Source organism: Osmia lignaria, unplaced genomic scaffold (assembly GCF_051020975.1).
Source record: "Osmia lignaria lignaria isolate PbOS001 unplaced genomic scaffold, iyOsmLign1 scaffold0110, whole genome shotgun sequence".
NCBI lineage: Eukaryota > Metazoa > Arthropoda > Insecta > Hymenoptera > Megachilidae > Osmia > Osmia lignaria.
In genome coordinates this window covers 19,914-35,494 of record NW_027478251.1, presented here as the reverse complement: position 1 = coordinate 35,494, position 15,581 = coordinate 19,914, and the positions used below count along the sequence as shown (strand labels likewise).

Genomic DNA, 15,581 nt, shown 5'->3' with positions numbered 1-15,581 from the left:
GGCTGTACTTGTTAAACCGACACTGATATCGTCAAACTCTCGACAAAAATGTCGTATTTGGGTCCGATATAGTGCAGAACGAGACAAACCGAAGCAGAGTCGTGCAAGGGTGTGCGTTTTCAGCGAGAAATGGGTGAAATCGGGCTGTAATTGTTAAACGGTCACTGATATCATCAAAGTCTCGACGGAAATGTGCTATTTGAGTCCGAAATAGTGCGAAACGACACAAACCGGAGCAAAATCGTACAAGGGAGTGCGTATTTAGCGAGAAATGTGTCAAATCGGGCTGTAATTGTTAAACGGTGACTGATGTTGTCAAACTCTGAAGGGATATGAGCTATTTGGGTCCGAAATAGTGCAAAACGACACAAACCGGAGTAAAATCGTACAAGGGAGTGCGTTTTTAGCGAGAAATGTGTCAAATCGGGCTGTAATTGTTAAGCGGTCACTGATATTGTCAAACTCTAGACGGAAATGTGCTATTTGGGTCCGATATAGTGCAGAACGAGACAAACCGAAGCAAAATCGTGCAAGGAAGTGGGTTTACAGCGAGAAATGGGCCAAATCCGGCTGTAATTGTTGAACCGTCGCTGATATCGTCAAACTCTCGACGGAAATGTGCTATTTGGGTACGATACAGTGCAGACCGATACATACCGGAACAAAATTGTGCAGGGGAGTGCGTTTCCGCGAGAAATGGGTCAAATCAGGCTGTACTTGTTAAACCGTCACTGATATCGTCAAACTCTCGACAAAAATGTCGTATTTGGGACCGATATAGTGCAGAACGAGACAAACCGAAGCAAAATCGTGCAAGGAAGTGCGTTTACAGCGAGAAATGCGTCAAATCGGGCTGTAATTGTTAAACCGACACTGATATCGTCAAACTCTCGACGGGAATGTGCTACTTGGGTCCGATATAATGCAGAACGACACAAACCGGAGCATAATCGTGCAAGGGAGTGCGTTTTCAGCGAGAAATGTGTCAAATCGGGCTGTAATTGTTAAACGGTCACTGATATTGTCAAACTCTGAACGGATATATGCTATTTGGGTACGATATAGTGCAGAACGACACAAACCGGAGCAAAATCGTGCAAGGGAGTGCGTTTTCAGCGAGAAATGGGTCAAATCGGGCTGTAATTGTTAAACCGTCACCGATATCGTCAAACTCTCGACGGAAATGTGCTATTTGGGTGCGATATAGTGCAGAACAACAGAAACCGGAGCAACATCGTGCAAGGGAGAGCGTTTTCAGCGAGAAATCTGTCAAATCTGGCTGTAATTGTTCAACCGTCACTGATATCGTAAAACTCTTGACGGAAATGTGCTTTTTTGTCCGATATAGTGCAAAACGACACAAACCGGAGCAAAATCGTGCAAGGGAGTGCGTTTTCTGCGAGAAATGTGTCAAATCGGGCTGTAATTGTTAAACGGTCACTGATATTGTCAAACTCTAGACGGAAATGTGATATTTGGGTCTGAAATAGTGTAAAACGACACAAACCGGAGCAAAATCGTACAAGGGAGTGCGTTTTCCGCGAGAAATGTGTCAATTCGGGCTGTAATTGTTAAACGGTCACTGATATCGTCAAATTCTCGACTGAAATGTGCTATTTGGGTACGATATAGTGCAGAACGCCACAAACCGGAGCAAAATCGTGCAAGGGAGTGCATTTTCAGCGAGAAATGTGTCAAATTCGGCTGTAATTGTTGAACCGTCGCTGATATCGTCAAACTCTCGACGGAAATGTGCTATATGGGTCCGAAATACTGCAAAACGACACAAACTGGAAGAGAAATCGTACAAGGGAGTCCGTTTTCAGCGAGAAATGGGTCAAATCGGGCTGTAGTTGTTTAACCGTCACTGATATCGTCGTTTCTCGACGGAAGTGTGCTATTTGGGTACGATATAGTGCAGAACGATACAAACCGGAGCATAATCCTGCAAGGAAGTGCGTTTTCAGCGAGAAATGGGACAAATGTTGCTGTAATTGTTAAACCGTCACTGATATCGTCATTTCTCGACGGAAATGTGCTATTTGGGTACGATATAGTGCAGAACGACCCAACCCGGAGCAAAATCGTGCAAGGGAGTGCGTTTACAGCGAGAAATGGGCCAAATCGGGCTGTAATTGTTAAACCGACACTGATATCGTCAAACTCTCGACGGAAATGTGCTATTTGGGTACGATACAGTGCAGACCGATACAAACCGGAACAACATCGTGCAAGGGAGTGCGTTTTCAGCGAAAAATGGCTAAAATCAGGCTGTAATTGTTAAACCGTCACTGATATCGTCAAAGTCTCGACGGAAATGTGCTATTTGGGACCGGTATAGTGCAGAACCACACAAACCGGAGCAAAATCCTTCAAGGAAGTGCGTTTACAGCGAGAAATGCGTCAAATCGGGCTGTCATTGTTAAGCCGTCACCGATATCGTCAAACTCTCGACGGAAATGTGCTATTTGGGTCCGATATAGTGCAGAACGACACAAACCGGAGCATAATCGTGCAAGGAAGTGCGTTTGCAGCGAGAAATGGGTCAAATCCGGCTGTAATTGATGAACTGTCGCTGATATCGTCAAACTCTCGACGCGAATGTGCTACTTGGATCCGAAATAGTGCAAAACGACACAAACCGGAACAAAATCGTGCAAGGGAGTGCGTTTTCAGCGAGAACTGGTTCAAATCAGGCTGTAATTGTTAAACCGACACTGATATCGTCAAACTCTCGACGGAAATGTCCTTTGGGTCCGATATAGTGCAGAACGAGACAAACCGAAGCAAAATCGTGCAAGGAAGTGCGTTTACAGCGAGAAATGGGGCAAATCGGGCTGTAATTGTTAAACCGACACTGATATCGTCAAACTCTCGACGGAAATGTCCTATTTGGGTGCGATATAGTGCAGACAGATACAAACCGGAGCAAAATCGTGCAAGGGAGAGCGTTTTCAGCGAGAAATGTGTCAAATCGGGCTGCAATTGCTGAACCGTCACTGACATCGTCAAACTCTCGACGGAAATGTGCTATATGGGTCCGATATAGTGCAGAACGACACAAACCGGAGCAAAATCGTGCAAGGGAGTGCGTTCTCTGCGAGAAATGGGTCAAATCGTGCTGTAATTGTTAAACCGTCACTGATATCGTCAAACTCTCGCAGGAAATGATCTATCTGCGTCCGAAATAGTCCAAAACGACACAAACCGGAGCAAAATCGTACAAGGGAGTGCGTTTTTAGCGAGAAATGTGTCAAATCGGGCTGTAATTGTTAAACGGTCGCTGCTATCGTCAAACTCTCGACGGGAATGTGCTACTTGGGTCCGAAATAGTGCAAAACGACACAAAGCGGAGCAAAATCGTACAAGGGAGAGCGTTTTCAGCGAGAAATGGGTCAAATCGGGCTGTAATTGTTAAACCGTCACTGATATCGTCATTTCTCCACGGAAATGTGCTGCTTGGGTACGATATAGTGCAGAACGACACAAATCGGAGCAAAATCGTGAAAGGGAGTGCGTTTTCAGCGAGAAATGGGTCAAATCGCGCTGTAATTCTTAAACCGCCACTGATATCGTCAAAGTCTCGACGGAAATGTGCTAGTTGGTTCCGATATAGTGCAGAACAACACAAACCGGAGCAAAATCGTTCGAGGAAGTGCGTTTACAGGAGAAATGTGTTCAATCGGGCTGTAATTGTTAAACCGTCACTGATATCTTCAAACTCTCGACGGAAATGTGCTATTTGGGTCCGAAATAGTGCAGAACGCCACAAACCGGAGCAAAATCGTGCAAGGAGTGCATTTTCAGCGAGAAATGTGTCAAATTCGGCTGTAATTGTTGAACCGTCGCTGATAACGTCAAACTCTCGACGGAAATGTGCTATATGGGTCCGAAATACTGCAAAACGACACAAACTGGAAGAAAAATCGCACAAGGGAGTCCGTTTTCAGCGAGAAATGGGTCAAATCGGGCTGTAGTTGTTTAACCGTCACTGATATCGTCATTTCTCGACGGAAGTGTGCTACTTGGGTACGATATAGTGCAGAACGATACAAACCGGAGCATAATCGTGCAAGGAAGTGCGTTTTCAGCGAGAAATGGGACAAATGTTGCTGTAATTGTTAAACCGTCACTGATATCGTCATTTCTCGACGGAAATGTGCTATTTGGGTACGATATAGTGCAGAACGACCCAAACCGGAGCAAAATCGTGCAAGGGAGTGCGTTTACAGCGAGAAATGGGGCAAATCGGGCTGTAATTGTTAAACCGACACTGATATCGTCAAACTCTCGACGGAAATGTGCTATTTGGGTACGATACAGTGCAGACCGATACAACCGGAACAACATCGTGCAAGGGAGTGCGTTTTCAGCGAAAAATGGCTAAAATCAGGCTGTAATTGTTAAACCGTCACTGATATCGTCAAAGTCTCGACGGAATTGTGCTATTTGGGACCGGTATAGTGCAGAACCACACAAACCGGAGCAAAATCCTTCAAGGAAGTGCGTTTACAGCGAGAAATGCGTCAAATCGGGCTGTCATTGTTAAGCCGTCACCGATATCGTCAAACTCTCGACGGAAATGTGCTATTTGGGTCCGATATAGTGCAGAACGACACAAACCGGAGCATAATCGTGCAAGGAAGTGCGTTTGCAGCGAGAAATGGGTCAAATCCGGCTGAAATTGATGAACTGTCGCTGATATCGTCAAACTCTCGACGCGAATGTGCTACTTGGATCCGAAATAGTGCAAAACGACACAAACCGGAACAAAATCGTGCAAGGGAGTGCGTTTTCAGCGAGAACTGGTTCAAATCAGGCTGTAATTGTTAAACCGACACTGATATCGTCAAACTCTCGACGGAAATGTCCTTTGGGTCCGATATAGTGCAGAACGAGACAAACCGAAGCAAAATCGTGCAAGGAAGTGCGTTTACAGCGAGAAATGTGTCAAATCGGGCTGTAATTGTTAAACCGTCGCTGATATCGTCATTTCTCGACGGAAATGTGCTGTTTGGGTGCGATATAGTGCAGAGCGACACAAACCGGAGCAAAATCGTACAAGGGAGTGCGTTTTCAGCGAGAAATGGGTCAAATCGGGCTGTAATTGTTGAACCGTCGCTGATATCGTCAAACTCTCGACGGAAATAAGCTATTTGGGTCCGATGCAGTGCAGAACAACACAAACTGGAGCAAAATCATTCAAGGAAGTGCGTTTACAGCGTCAAATGAGACAAATCGGGCTGTAATTGTTGAACCGTCGCTGATATCGTCAAACTCTCGACGGAAATGGGCTATTTGGGTCCAAAATAGTGCAAAACGACACAAACCGGAGCAAAATCGATCAAGGAAGTACGTTTCCAGCGAGAAATGGGTCAAATCGGGCCGTAATTGTTGAACCGTCGCTGATATCGTCAAACTCTCGACGGAAATGTGCTATTTGGGTACGATATAGTGCAGAACGACACAAATGAAGCAAAATTGTGCAAGGGAGTGCGTTTTCAGCGAGAATGTGGTCAAATCGGGCTGTAATTGTTAAACCGACACTGATATCGTCAAACTGTCGACGGAAATGTCCTATTTGATTCCGATATAGTGCAGAACGACACAAACCGGACCAAAATCGGGCAAGGGAGTGCGTTTTCAGCGAGAAATGGGACAAATCGGCCTGTAATTGTTATACCGTCACTGATATCGTCACACTCTGGACGGAAATATGCTATTTGGGTACGACATAGTGCAGAACGACACAAACCGGAACAAAATCGTGCAAGGGAGTGCGTTTTCAGCGAGAAATGTGTCAAATCGGGCTGTAATTGTTGAACCGTCACTGATATCGTCAAAGTCTCGACGGAAATGTGCTATTTGGGTGCGATATAGTGCAGAACAACACAAACCGGAGCAAAATCGTGCAAGGGAGTGCATTTTCAGCGAGAAATGTGTTAAATCGGGCTGTAATTGTTAAACCGTCACTGGTATCGTCACACTCTCGTCGGAAGTGTGCTACTTGGTTCCGGTATAGTGCAGAACAACACAAACCGGAGCAAAATCGTTCAAGGAAGTGCGTTTAGAGCGAGAAATGCGTCAAGTCGGGCTGTAATTGTTGAACCGTCGCTGGTATCGTCCAACTCTCGACGAAAATGTCCTATTTGGGTCCGATATAGTGCAGAACGACACAAACCGGAGCATAATCGTGCAAGGAAGTGCGTTTTCAGCGAGAAATGGGACAAATCTTGCTGTAATTGTTAAACCGACACTGATATCGTCAAACTCTCGACGGAAATGTGCTATTTGGGTACGATACAGTGCAGACCGATACAAACCGGAACAAAATCGTGCAAGGGAGTGCGTTTTCAGCGAGAAATGGGTCAAATCAGGCTGTAATTGTTAAACCGACACTGATATCGTCAAACTTTCGACGGAAATGTCCTATTTGGGTCCGATATACTGCAGAACGAGACAAACCGAAGCAAAATCGTGCAAGGAAGTGCGTTTGCAGCGAGAAATGGGGCAAATCGGGCTGTAATTGTTAAACCGACACTGATATCGTCAAACTCTCGACGGAAATGTCCTATTTGGGTCAGATATAGTGCAAACTGATACAAACCGGAACAAAATCGTGCACGGGAGTGCGTTTTCAGCGAGAAATGGCTAAAATCAGGCTGTAATTGTTAAACCGTCACTGATATCGTCAAAGTCTCGACGGAAATGTGCTATTTGGGTCCGGTATAGTGCAGAACCACACAAACCGGAGCAAAATCCTTCAAGGAAGTGTGTTTACAGCGAGAAATGCGTCAAATCGGGCTGTCATTGTTAAACCGTCACCGATATCGTCAAACTCTCGACGGAAAGGTGCTATTTGGGTCCGATATAGTGCAGAACGAGACAAACCGAAGCATAATCGCGCAAGGAAGTGCGTTTACAGCGAGAAATGGGGCAAATCGGGCTGTAATTGTTAAACCGACACTGTTATCGTCAAACTCTCGACGGAAATGTCCTATTTGGGTGCGATATAGTACATACCGATACAAACCGGAACAAAATCGTGCAAGGGAGTGCGTTTTCAACGAGAAATGGCACAAATCATGCTGTAATTGTTAAACCGACACTGATATCGTCAAACTCTCGACGGAAATGTGCTATTTGGGTCCGATATAGTGCAGAACGACACAAACCGGAGCATTATCGTGCAAGGAAGTGCGTTTTCAGCGAGAAATGGGACAAATGTTGCTGTAATTGTTAAACCGTCACTGATATCGTCATTTCTCGACGGAAATGTCCTATTTGGGTACGATATAGTGCAGAACGACACAAACCGGAGCAAAATCGGACAAGGGAGTGCGTTTTCAGCGAGAAATGTGTCAAATCGGGCTGTAATTGTTGAACCGTCGCCGATATCGTCAAACTCTCATCGGAAATGTGCTATTTGGTTCCGGTAGAGTGCAGAACAACACAAACCGGAGCAAAATCGTACAAGGAAGTGTGTTTAGAGCGAGAAATGCGTCAAGTCGGGCTGTAATTGTTAAACCGACACTGATATCGTCAAACTCTCGACGGAAATGTCCTATTTGGGTCAGATATAGTGCAGACTGATACAAACCGGAACAAAATCGTGCAAGGGAGTGCGTTTTCAGCGAGAAATGGGTCAAATCAGGCTGTATTTGTTAAACCGACACTGATATCGTCAAACTTTCGACGGAAATGTCCTATTTGGGTCCGATATAGTGCAGAACGAGACAAACCGAAGCAAAATCGTGCAAGGAAGCGCGTTTGCAGTGAGAAATGGGGCAAATCGGGCTGTAATTGTTAAACCGACACTGATATCGTCAAACAGTCGACCGAAATGTCCTATTTGGGTCAGATATAGTGCAGACCGATACAAACCGGAACAAAATCGTGCAAGGGAGTGCGTTTTCAGCGAGAAATGGCTAAAATCAGGCTGTAATTGTTAAACCGTCACTGATATTGACAAAGTCTCGACGGAAATGTGCTATTTGGGTCCGGTATAGTGCAGAACCACACAAACCGGAGCAAAATCCTTCAAGGAAGTGCGTTTACAGCGAGAAATGCGTCAAATCCGGCTGTAATTGATGAACTGTCGCTGATATCGTCAAACTCTCGGCGGGAATGTGCTACTTGGATCCGAAATAGTACAAAACGACACAAACCGGAACAAAATCGTGCAAGGGAGTGCGTTTTCAGCGAGAAATGGTTCAAATCAGGCTGTAATTGTTAAACCGACACTGATATCGTCAAACTCTCGACGGAAATGTCCTATTTGGGTGCGATATAGTGCAGACCGATACAAACCGGAACAAAATCGTGCAAGGGAGTGCGTTTTCAGCGAAAAATGGCTAAAATCAGGCTGTAATTGTTAAACCGTCACTGATATCGTCAAAGTCTCGACGGAAATGTGCTATTTGGGTCCGGTATAGTGCAGAACCACACAAACCGGAGCAAAATCCTTCAAGGAAGTGCGTTTACAGCGAGAAATGCGTCAAATCGGGCTGTCATTGTTAAGCCGTCACCGATATCGTCAAACTCTCGACGGGAATGTGCTACTTGGATCCGAAATAGTGCAAAACGACACAAATCGGAACAAAGTCGTGCAAGGGAGTGCGTTTTCAGCGAGAAATGTGTCAAATCGGGCTGTAATTGTTGAACCGTCGCTGATATCATCAAACTCTCGACGGAAATGTGCTATTTGGATACGATATAGTGCAGAACAACACAAACCGGAGCAAAATCGTGCAAGGGAGTGCATTTTCAGCGAGAAATGTGTTAAATCGGGCTGTAATTGTTAAACCGTCACTGATATCGTCAAAGTCTCCACGGAAATGTTCTATTTGGGTCCGATATAGTGCAGAACGAGTCAAACCGGAGCAGAATCGTGCAAGAGAGTGCGTTTTCAGCGAGAAATGGGACAAATCGGGCTGGAATTGTTAAGCCGAGACTGATATCGTCAAACTCTCGACGGAAATGTCCTATTTGGGTCCGATATATTGCAGAACGAGAGAAACCGGAGCAAAATCGTGCAAGCGAGAGCGTTTTCAGCGAGAAATGTGCCAAATCGGCCTGTAATTGTTAAACCGTCACTGATATCGTCACACTCTCGACGGAAATGTCCTATTTGGTTCCGATATAATGCAGAACGAGACAAACCGGTGCAAAATCCTTCAAGGAAGTGCGTTTACAGCGTCAAATGAGACAGATCGGGCTGTAATTGTTAAACCGTCACTGATATCGTCAAACTCTCGACGGATATGTACTATTTGGGTACGATATAGTGCAGAACAACACAAACCGGAGTAAAATCGTGCAAGGGAGTGCGTTTTCAGCGAGAAATGTGTCAAATCGGGCTGTAATTGTTGAACCGTCGCTGATATCATCAAACTCTCGACGGAAATGTGCTATTTGGATACGATATAGTGCAGAACAACACAAACCGGAGCAAAATCGTGCAAGGGAGTGCATTTTCAGCGAGAAATGTGTTAAATCGGGCTGTAATTGTTAAACCGTCACTGATATCGTCAAAGTCTCCACGGAAATGTTCTATTTGGGTCCGATATAGTGCAGAACGAGTCAAACCGGAGCAGAATCGTGCAAGAGAGTGTGTTTTCAGCGAGAAATGGGACAAATCGGGCTGTAATTGTTAAACCGTCGCTGATATCGTCACACTCTCGACGGAAATATGCTATTTGGGTACGATATAGTGCAGACCGATACAAACCGGAACAGAATCGTGCAAGGGAGTGCGTTTTCAGCGAGAAATGGCACAAATCAGGCTGTAATTGTTAAACCGACACTGATATCTTCAAACTCTCGACGGAAATGTGCTATTTGGGTCCGATATAGTGCAGAACGACACAAACCGGAGCATAATCGTGCAAGGAAGTGCGTTTTCAGCGAGAAATGGGGCAAATGGGGCTGTAATTGATGAACTGTCGCTGATATCGTCAAACTCTCGACGGGAATGTGCTACTTGGGTCCGAAATAGTGCAAAACGACACAAACTGGAAGAAAAATCGTACAAGGGAGTCCGTTTTCAGCGAGAAATGGGTCAAATCGGGCTGTAGTTGTTTAACCGTCACTGATATCGCCATTTCTCGACGGAAGGGTGCTATTTGGGTACGATATAGTGCAGAACGATACAAACCGGAGCATAATCGTGCAAGGAAGTGCGGTTTCAGCGAGAAATGGGACAAATGTTGCTGTAATTGTTAAACCGTCACTGATATCGTCAAACTGTCATCGGAAATGTGCTATCTGGTTCCGGTAGAGTGCAGAACAACACAAACCGGAGCAAAATCGTTCAAGGTAGTGTGTTTAGAGCGAGAAATGCGTCAAGTCGGGCTGTAATTGTTGAACCGTCCCTGATATCGTCAAACTCTCGACGAAAATGTCCTATTTGGGTCCGATATAGTGCAGAACGACACAAACCGGAGCATAATCGTGCAAGGAAGTGCGTTTTCAGCGCGAAATGGGACAAATCTTGCTGTAATTGTTAAACCGACACTGATATCGTCAAACTCTCGACGGAAATGTGCTATTTGAGTCCGGTATAGTGCAGAACCACACAAACCGGAGCAAAATCCTTCAAGGAAGTGCGTTTACAGCGAGAAATGCGTCAAATCGGGCTGTCATTGTTAAGCCGTCACCGATATCGTCAAACTCTCGACGGAAATGTGCTATTTGGGTCCGATATAGTGCAGAACGACACAAACCGGAGCAGAATCGTGCAAGGAAGTGCGTTTGCAGCGAGAAATGGGTCAAATCCGGCTGTAATTGATGAACTGTCGCTGATATCGTCAAACTCTCGACGCGAATGTGCTACTTGGATCCGAAATAGTGTTTTTTAGTACGCGTTCGCGATGTTAATCGATATTGTTTCGTCACCGATTGATACCACCACGAAATCTGTACCTCCTTAAGATCTATTATAATATTAAGGGTAATAAATGATTAGATCTAAATTAAATATGATATTATATTACTAAGAGTCTTATACAATCTGGTGTTGTGAAACAAGCGGTACGATATTTGTTCGAATACACTCCACTGGTCGGAGAGTTGGAAAATCCCGATGACTCGAAGTTGACTTGAATATGACAAGTGACTCTAAACGTTGGAGCTGAGTGAACTGTTTGAAGACTTGTGATCGAATGCAAGTCCGTGTCAAAAACGTCCAGCAAGAAGCCGCAGAGAGGTAGTCCGACGAGATAGGCGTTGACCAAAGGGGCCAATTAGTAAACGTTTTGAGTTTAGCTATTGGCGATAGGCTGAACTGTTCAGCAAATCAGCTCGCCGGACATTTCCCATGTAAGCTACCGGAAAACCCAGCAGGCTGTGATGCACGTGGAAATCGCCAAAGTTTATGACCCGAACCGGCAGTGACCTAGGCGTGAGCGACAGACGGCTCAAGACCCTTACGTTTGGGTTGTATCTTAGATGTATATGGTCAAGTGACCGTTGGTGCCTGAGTATGCAGCTTAGATGGTTCGGGACCCCTTAGGGTTTTGTTTGACTTGGTTGATTTGTGCATCACAGGGGGTCCTGTTTATGACACGGAGTGAAAGTTTGATGTTTTGCAGAATTAATCTGACAAAAGGTTTAGGCGTTTGTTTTGTCCAGCTGGATAACTGTAGAAAGGTGAAGGCACCCGTAAAAGATTGTAAACTGCTTGTCGCGAGTTTTGTGGACAATATGGATTCTAAAATAGACGTCCTGATTTTTAGAACCTTGTCCTTAGAAATTCTATTTACTGTTTGGAAATTCCGAACTCTTGAATAGTAATTGCTTCAATACGTGACAAACTATGACTCCGACCAGTTTAGTATGTTTCCTAGTAACTGTGAGTTATATTATTGACCGTGAAGGAACGTACTTCTAAATTCGTATAATAAACGGTTGGTTATTCGTTCCTTTGTTGATTAGTCCTTGCCAGGTAGGCTAAATGTATTGAACAGGCTTCAGTTTAATTGCAGTGTGTTTGTTACCGTCGATAAGAAGACCTGATGGTTGTTGATTGACAATGATTGCTATTCGTGCGATGACAGAACTGATGGATCGTTTGGTAACGGATTTTGTGGGCGTGACATTGGTCACGGAATACTGAATTGTGTCATCGGTGGAATCCCAGACAACCCCTAGTGTTTTTATTGTCGAGGACTCCCCCAGGTGATGCCTCTTGTTGATGTCCTGTTCGGGTAAACCATGCAAGAGTGGCTTGTGATTCGAGGCCCATTGTCGAATTTGTAGCCCGGCTGAATTTAGTAACTGGATCATTTGGTCTCGCAACGCTAGGGCTCCCTTCACCGTCGATGCTCCAGTTAGTAGGTCGTCTACATAGAAGTCCCTTACCAGATTCTGCGCGGCGTCAGGAAATCGGTGTCCTTCGTCTTGAGCCAATTGCGAGAGGCAGCGAATGGCTAAGTACGGAGCGGCGGAAAGTCCAAAGGTAACCGTGTTTAATGCGTATGTTTTCAAATTACCCGCAGGATCACGCCAGAGGATACGCTGATATTTCCGGTCCTCGGGGCGGACCAGAAATTGTCTGTACATCTTTTCGATGTCGCCATTCAAGACATACCGGTGACTTCGGAACCTTATGAGTATGTATAATAAATTGTCTTGAACTTTCGGCCCAACGTGCAACGTCTCGTTAAGCGAAACGCCTGTTGTTGTTGCTGCGGATCCGTCGAACACCACCCGTAACTTCGTGGTGTCACTGGAGGTCTTCGTGACCCCGTGATGGGGTAGATAATACCCGTCGCTGATTTCGTCGGTGTCTCTTATTTCTGACATGTGTCCTAGGTCCTGGTATTCCTGCAGTACAGACCGATATTGTTGCGATAAACCTTGGTCGTGCTGCAGCCTGCGTTCCAAAGCCAACAGGCGTTTCAGTGCCCTGGATTTGGACCCCCCAAGTTGCGGTAGCTTGTCGTTGAACGGAAGTGCTACTACGTATCTACCACCGGGATTCCTGCGAACAGTTCGTTGGAAATGCTCCTCGCAGATCCGTTCAGCGTCTGATAGTCGTTGGATTTGGGGTCCTTCTTCTAACTCCCAGAAACGCGCCAAATCATCCTGTATGGTCGTCGTTGCATGACAGATCGGGCTTCGCGCGGGTTTGGACGCTGGAGCGCTCCCCCCGATTATCCACCCTAGTCTGGTTTTTTGTAGAAACAAGTCTGGACCGTTGGGAGGTGATAAATTTATTTGCCCGACACTTAACAGGGACAAGCTACCCCGGCGCCTAGTAATAAATCGACAGGTGCAGGTATGTGGAATGTTGGGTCTGCTAACTGTATGTTTTTCGGGATATTTATGGGCGCGCGGTCAATAGGTTGATCTGGAAGGAAGGCGGAAATTGTAGGTATCGTTAGGAAGGTCAATGTCCGATTGTACGTGTTGGTTTTGGATTGGATTGTGGCTGTAACTGTATGCCTTGACATTGTGGTCATAGTATTAAGCGCCCCGATGGGAACTGAACACCTTCCTAACGGGATGTCTAGCCTTTCGGCGAGGGTCTCGGTCATAAAATTGGTCGAGGCGCAAGTGTCAATGAGTGTCCGGCAAGCGACAGGTTGATGGTACCTGTTCAAAACATAGACCTGAGCGGTCACTAGAAGGTCTTGCGTAACGGCGTCGACTACAAAGGCCTTATGACTGTTCGTTCCCGTCGCTGCTTCCGGTGCTGGTCAAATCGGCTGCCGCGTTGTCTCCGTCGACTGGGAAGACTCGGCCGCCCTTCGCGAGGTGGGCTCCTCGATTGTCGCTGTTTGGTGGAGTAGCGTGTGGTGCTTCTTGCGGCATATGCGACATGTGCCGTGCGTGCAAGCGTCCGCGTTGTGGCCATCCCTCAAACAATTCTGACACAATGAGGTTCTTTTCACAACTGCAATCCTGTCACGGACCGAAGAACCGTGGAACCGGTCACAGAACCAAATGATATGATTTCCGTCGCAGACAGGGCATCGCCTAGGTGGGGCAGATATGTGTTGTTTTTCCCTTGTTCTGCGGTCCTCGTACGGGTGATGGCGAGTCTTCGCAGACAAGAACGCGTGGCCTCTCGACGGTCGATGCCTTTGGATTCGTGGATTTCCTGAAGGGCCCGCTCCACGATGTTCAGCGGTTGGAGTTACCTTTGCGCTCGATATTTGCGCACAATTAGCCCGTTTCTCGAGGAATGCGAGGAGATCGGTGTACGCTGGTACCGTTCTCTTGTCCTTGAGCGCTAGTTCCCAATGCCATACCGTATTTGAATTTAATTTCGACATTATCATGGATAGTAGAAGACTATTCCACGATTCCACCCTTTCGCCTAGATTCGTCAACGCGCGTAGATGCTGGTTAACGGTATCTACTAAATCGCCCAGGGCTTCCGGCGTGTCCTTGACTAGTTTCGGAATATCCCGCAGCGCGTCGCAATGGCCCAATATGGCGCGACGTGGACAATCGAATTTTTCGCGTAGCAGTTCGATTGCATCGTGATAGTTCGCGTCGGTGGTGCTTAAAGCCTGAATGCACGCCGCTGCCTTTCCGGTCAAGGTTGAACGCAAATATTGAAATTTTTGAACCGGTGTCAAATCTTCGTTCCGATCAATCATCGAAGTGAAGATATCATGGAAGGATGCCCATCCTTCTATTGTCCCGTTGAAAGTCGGTAGGCGCATCTCAGGTAGTTTAATGGCCATCGGTGCGGATGTAGTCGATGGCCGAGGTGACGACACAGTGTTACATGCGGCGGGAGTTGTCCGTTGTTCATTATGCAATAAGCGGTTCACTCTGGCTATCGCGGCGTAATAATTATTTTGAATTTCGTACCGACGCGTTTCTTCGGATTGATCTAATTCTTCGATGTCGAACTGAATATCGTCAAACTTCATCCATGTCTCGTTTAGACCATCTAGGTGCGTTTGCAATAGGAATGTATCGCGTGAGTCGGAGTCTTCGAAATAGTCGAGGAAAGTTGTTAGTGAGGAAATTTGTCCTATGATATGTCCGCGTTTCCGTCGCAACGTACCGATGTTAGATCCACGTGTAGCGACTTGCGTTTGACTTGCACTTGCGGAATTATTTGGCATCGTGATGCAAAATAAGACGGAACTTCGAAGGGCGATACAAATGAACGATCCTACCTTGTAGTTGTTTAACTGATTACGATTGTGTGGACTGTATGGTATCCCAGTATATCCTGTGCGGAATCCAAGTGTATCCGTAACGAATGCACACTCACTGGGTTTTCACTAATGTTGTGTTCACTGTGACACGTAATCCAAATATGACACTGAGTGACACCTTCTCTTGTTTATGCACTGAACTGAACTGATAATCCGGAAAGATCCGGCTCGAAGGACCAATGTTTTTTAGTACGCGTTCGCGATGTTAATCGATATTGTTTCGTCACCGATTGATACCACCACGAAATCTGTACCTCCTTAAGATCTATTATAATATTAAGGGTAATAAATGATTAGATCTAGATTAAATATGATATTATATTACTAAGAGTCTTATACAATCTGGTGTTGTGAAACAAGCGGTACGATATTTGTTCGAATACACTCCACTGGTCGGAG

General features: G+C 45.8%; 2 protein-coding genes across 2 annotated transcripts; both read right to left on the bottom strand.

Moving 5' to 3' along the window:
- Positions 1-11,949: 11,949 nt before the first annotated feature.
- Positions 11,950-13,454, bottom strand: LOC143307957 (uncharacterized). Its single transcript, XM_076693141.1, has 2 exons — positions 13,306-13,454; positions 11,950-13,255 (listed from the first exon to the last, which is right to left on the bottom strand). The coding sequence occupies exons 1-2, from the start codon at positions 13,452-13,454 to the stop codon at positions 11,950-11,952; spliced, it is 1,455 nt and encodes a 484-aa protein (XP_076549256.1).
- A 246-nt stretch (positions 13,455-13,700) lies between these two features.
- On the bottom strand, positions 13,701-14,888 carry LOC143307956 (uncharacterized). Its single transcript, XM_076693140.1, has one exon. The coding sequence runs from the start codon at positions 14,886-14,888 to the stop codon at positions 13,701-13,703; it is 1,188 nt and encodes a 395-aa protein (XP_076549255.1).
- Between the last annotated feature and the right edge of the window lie 693 nt (positions 14,889-15,581).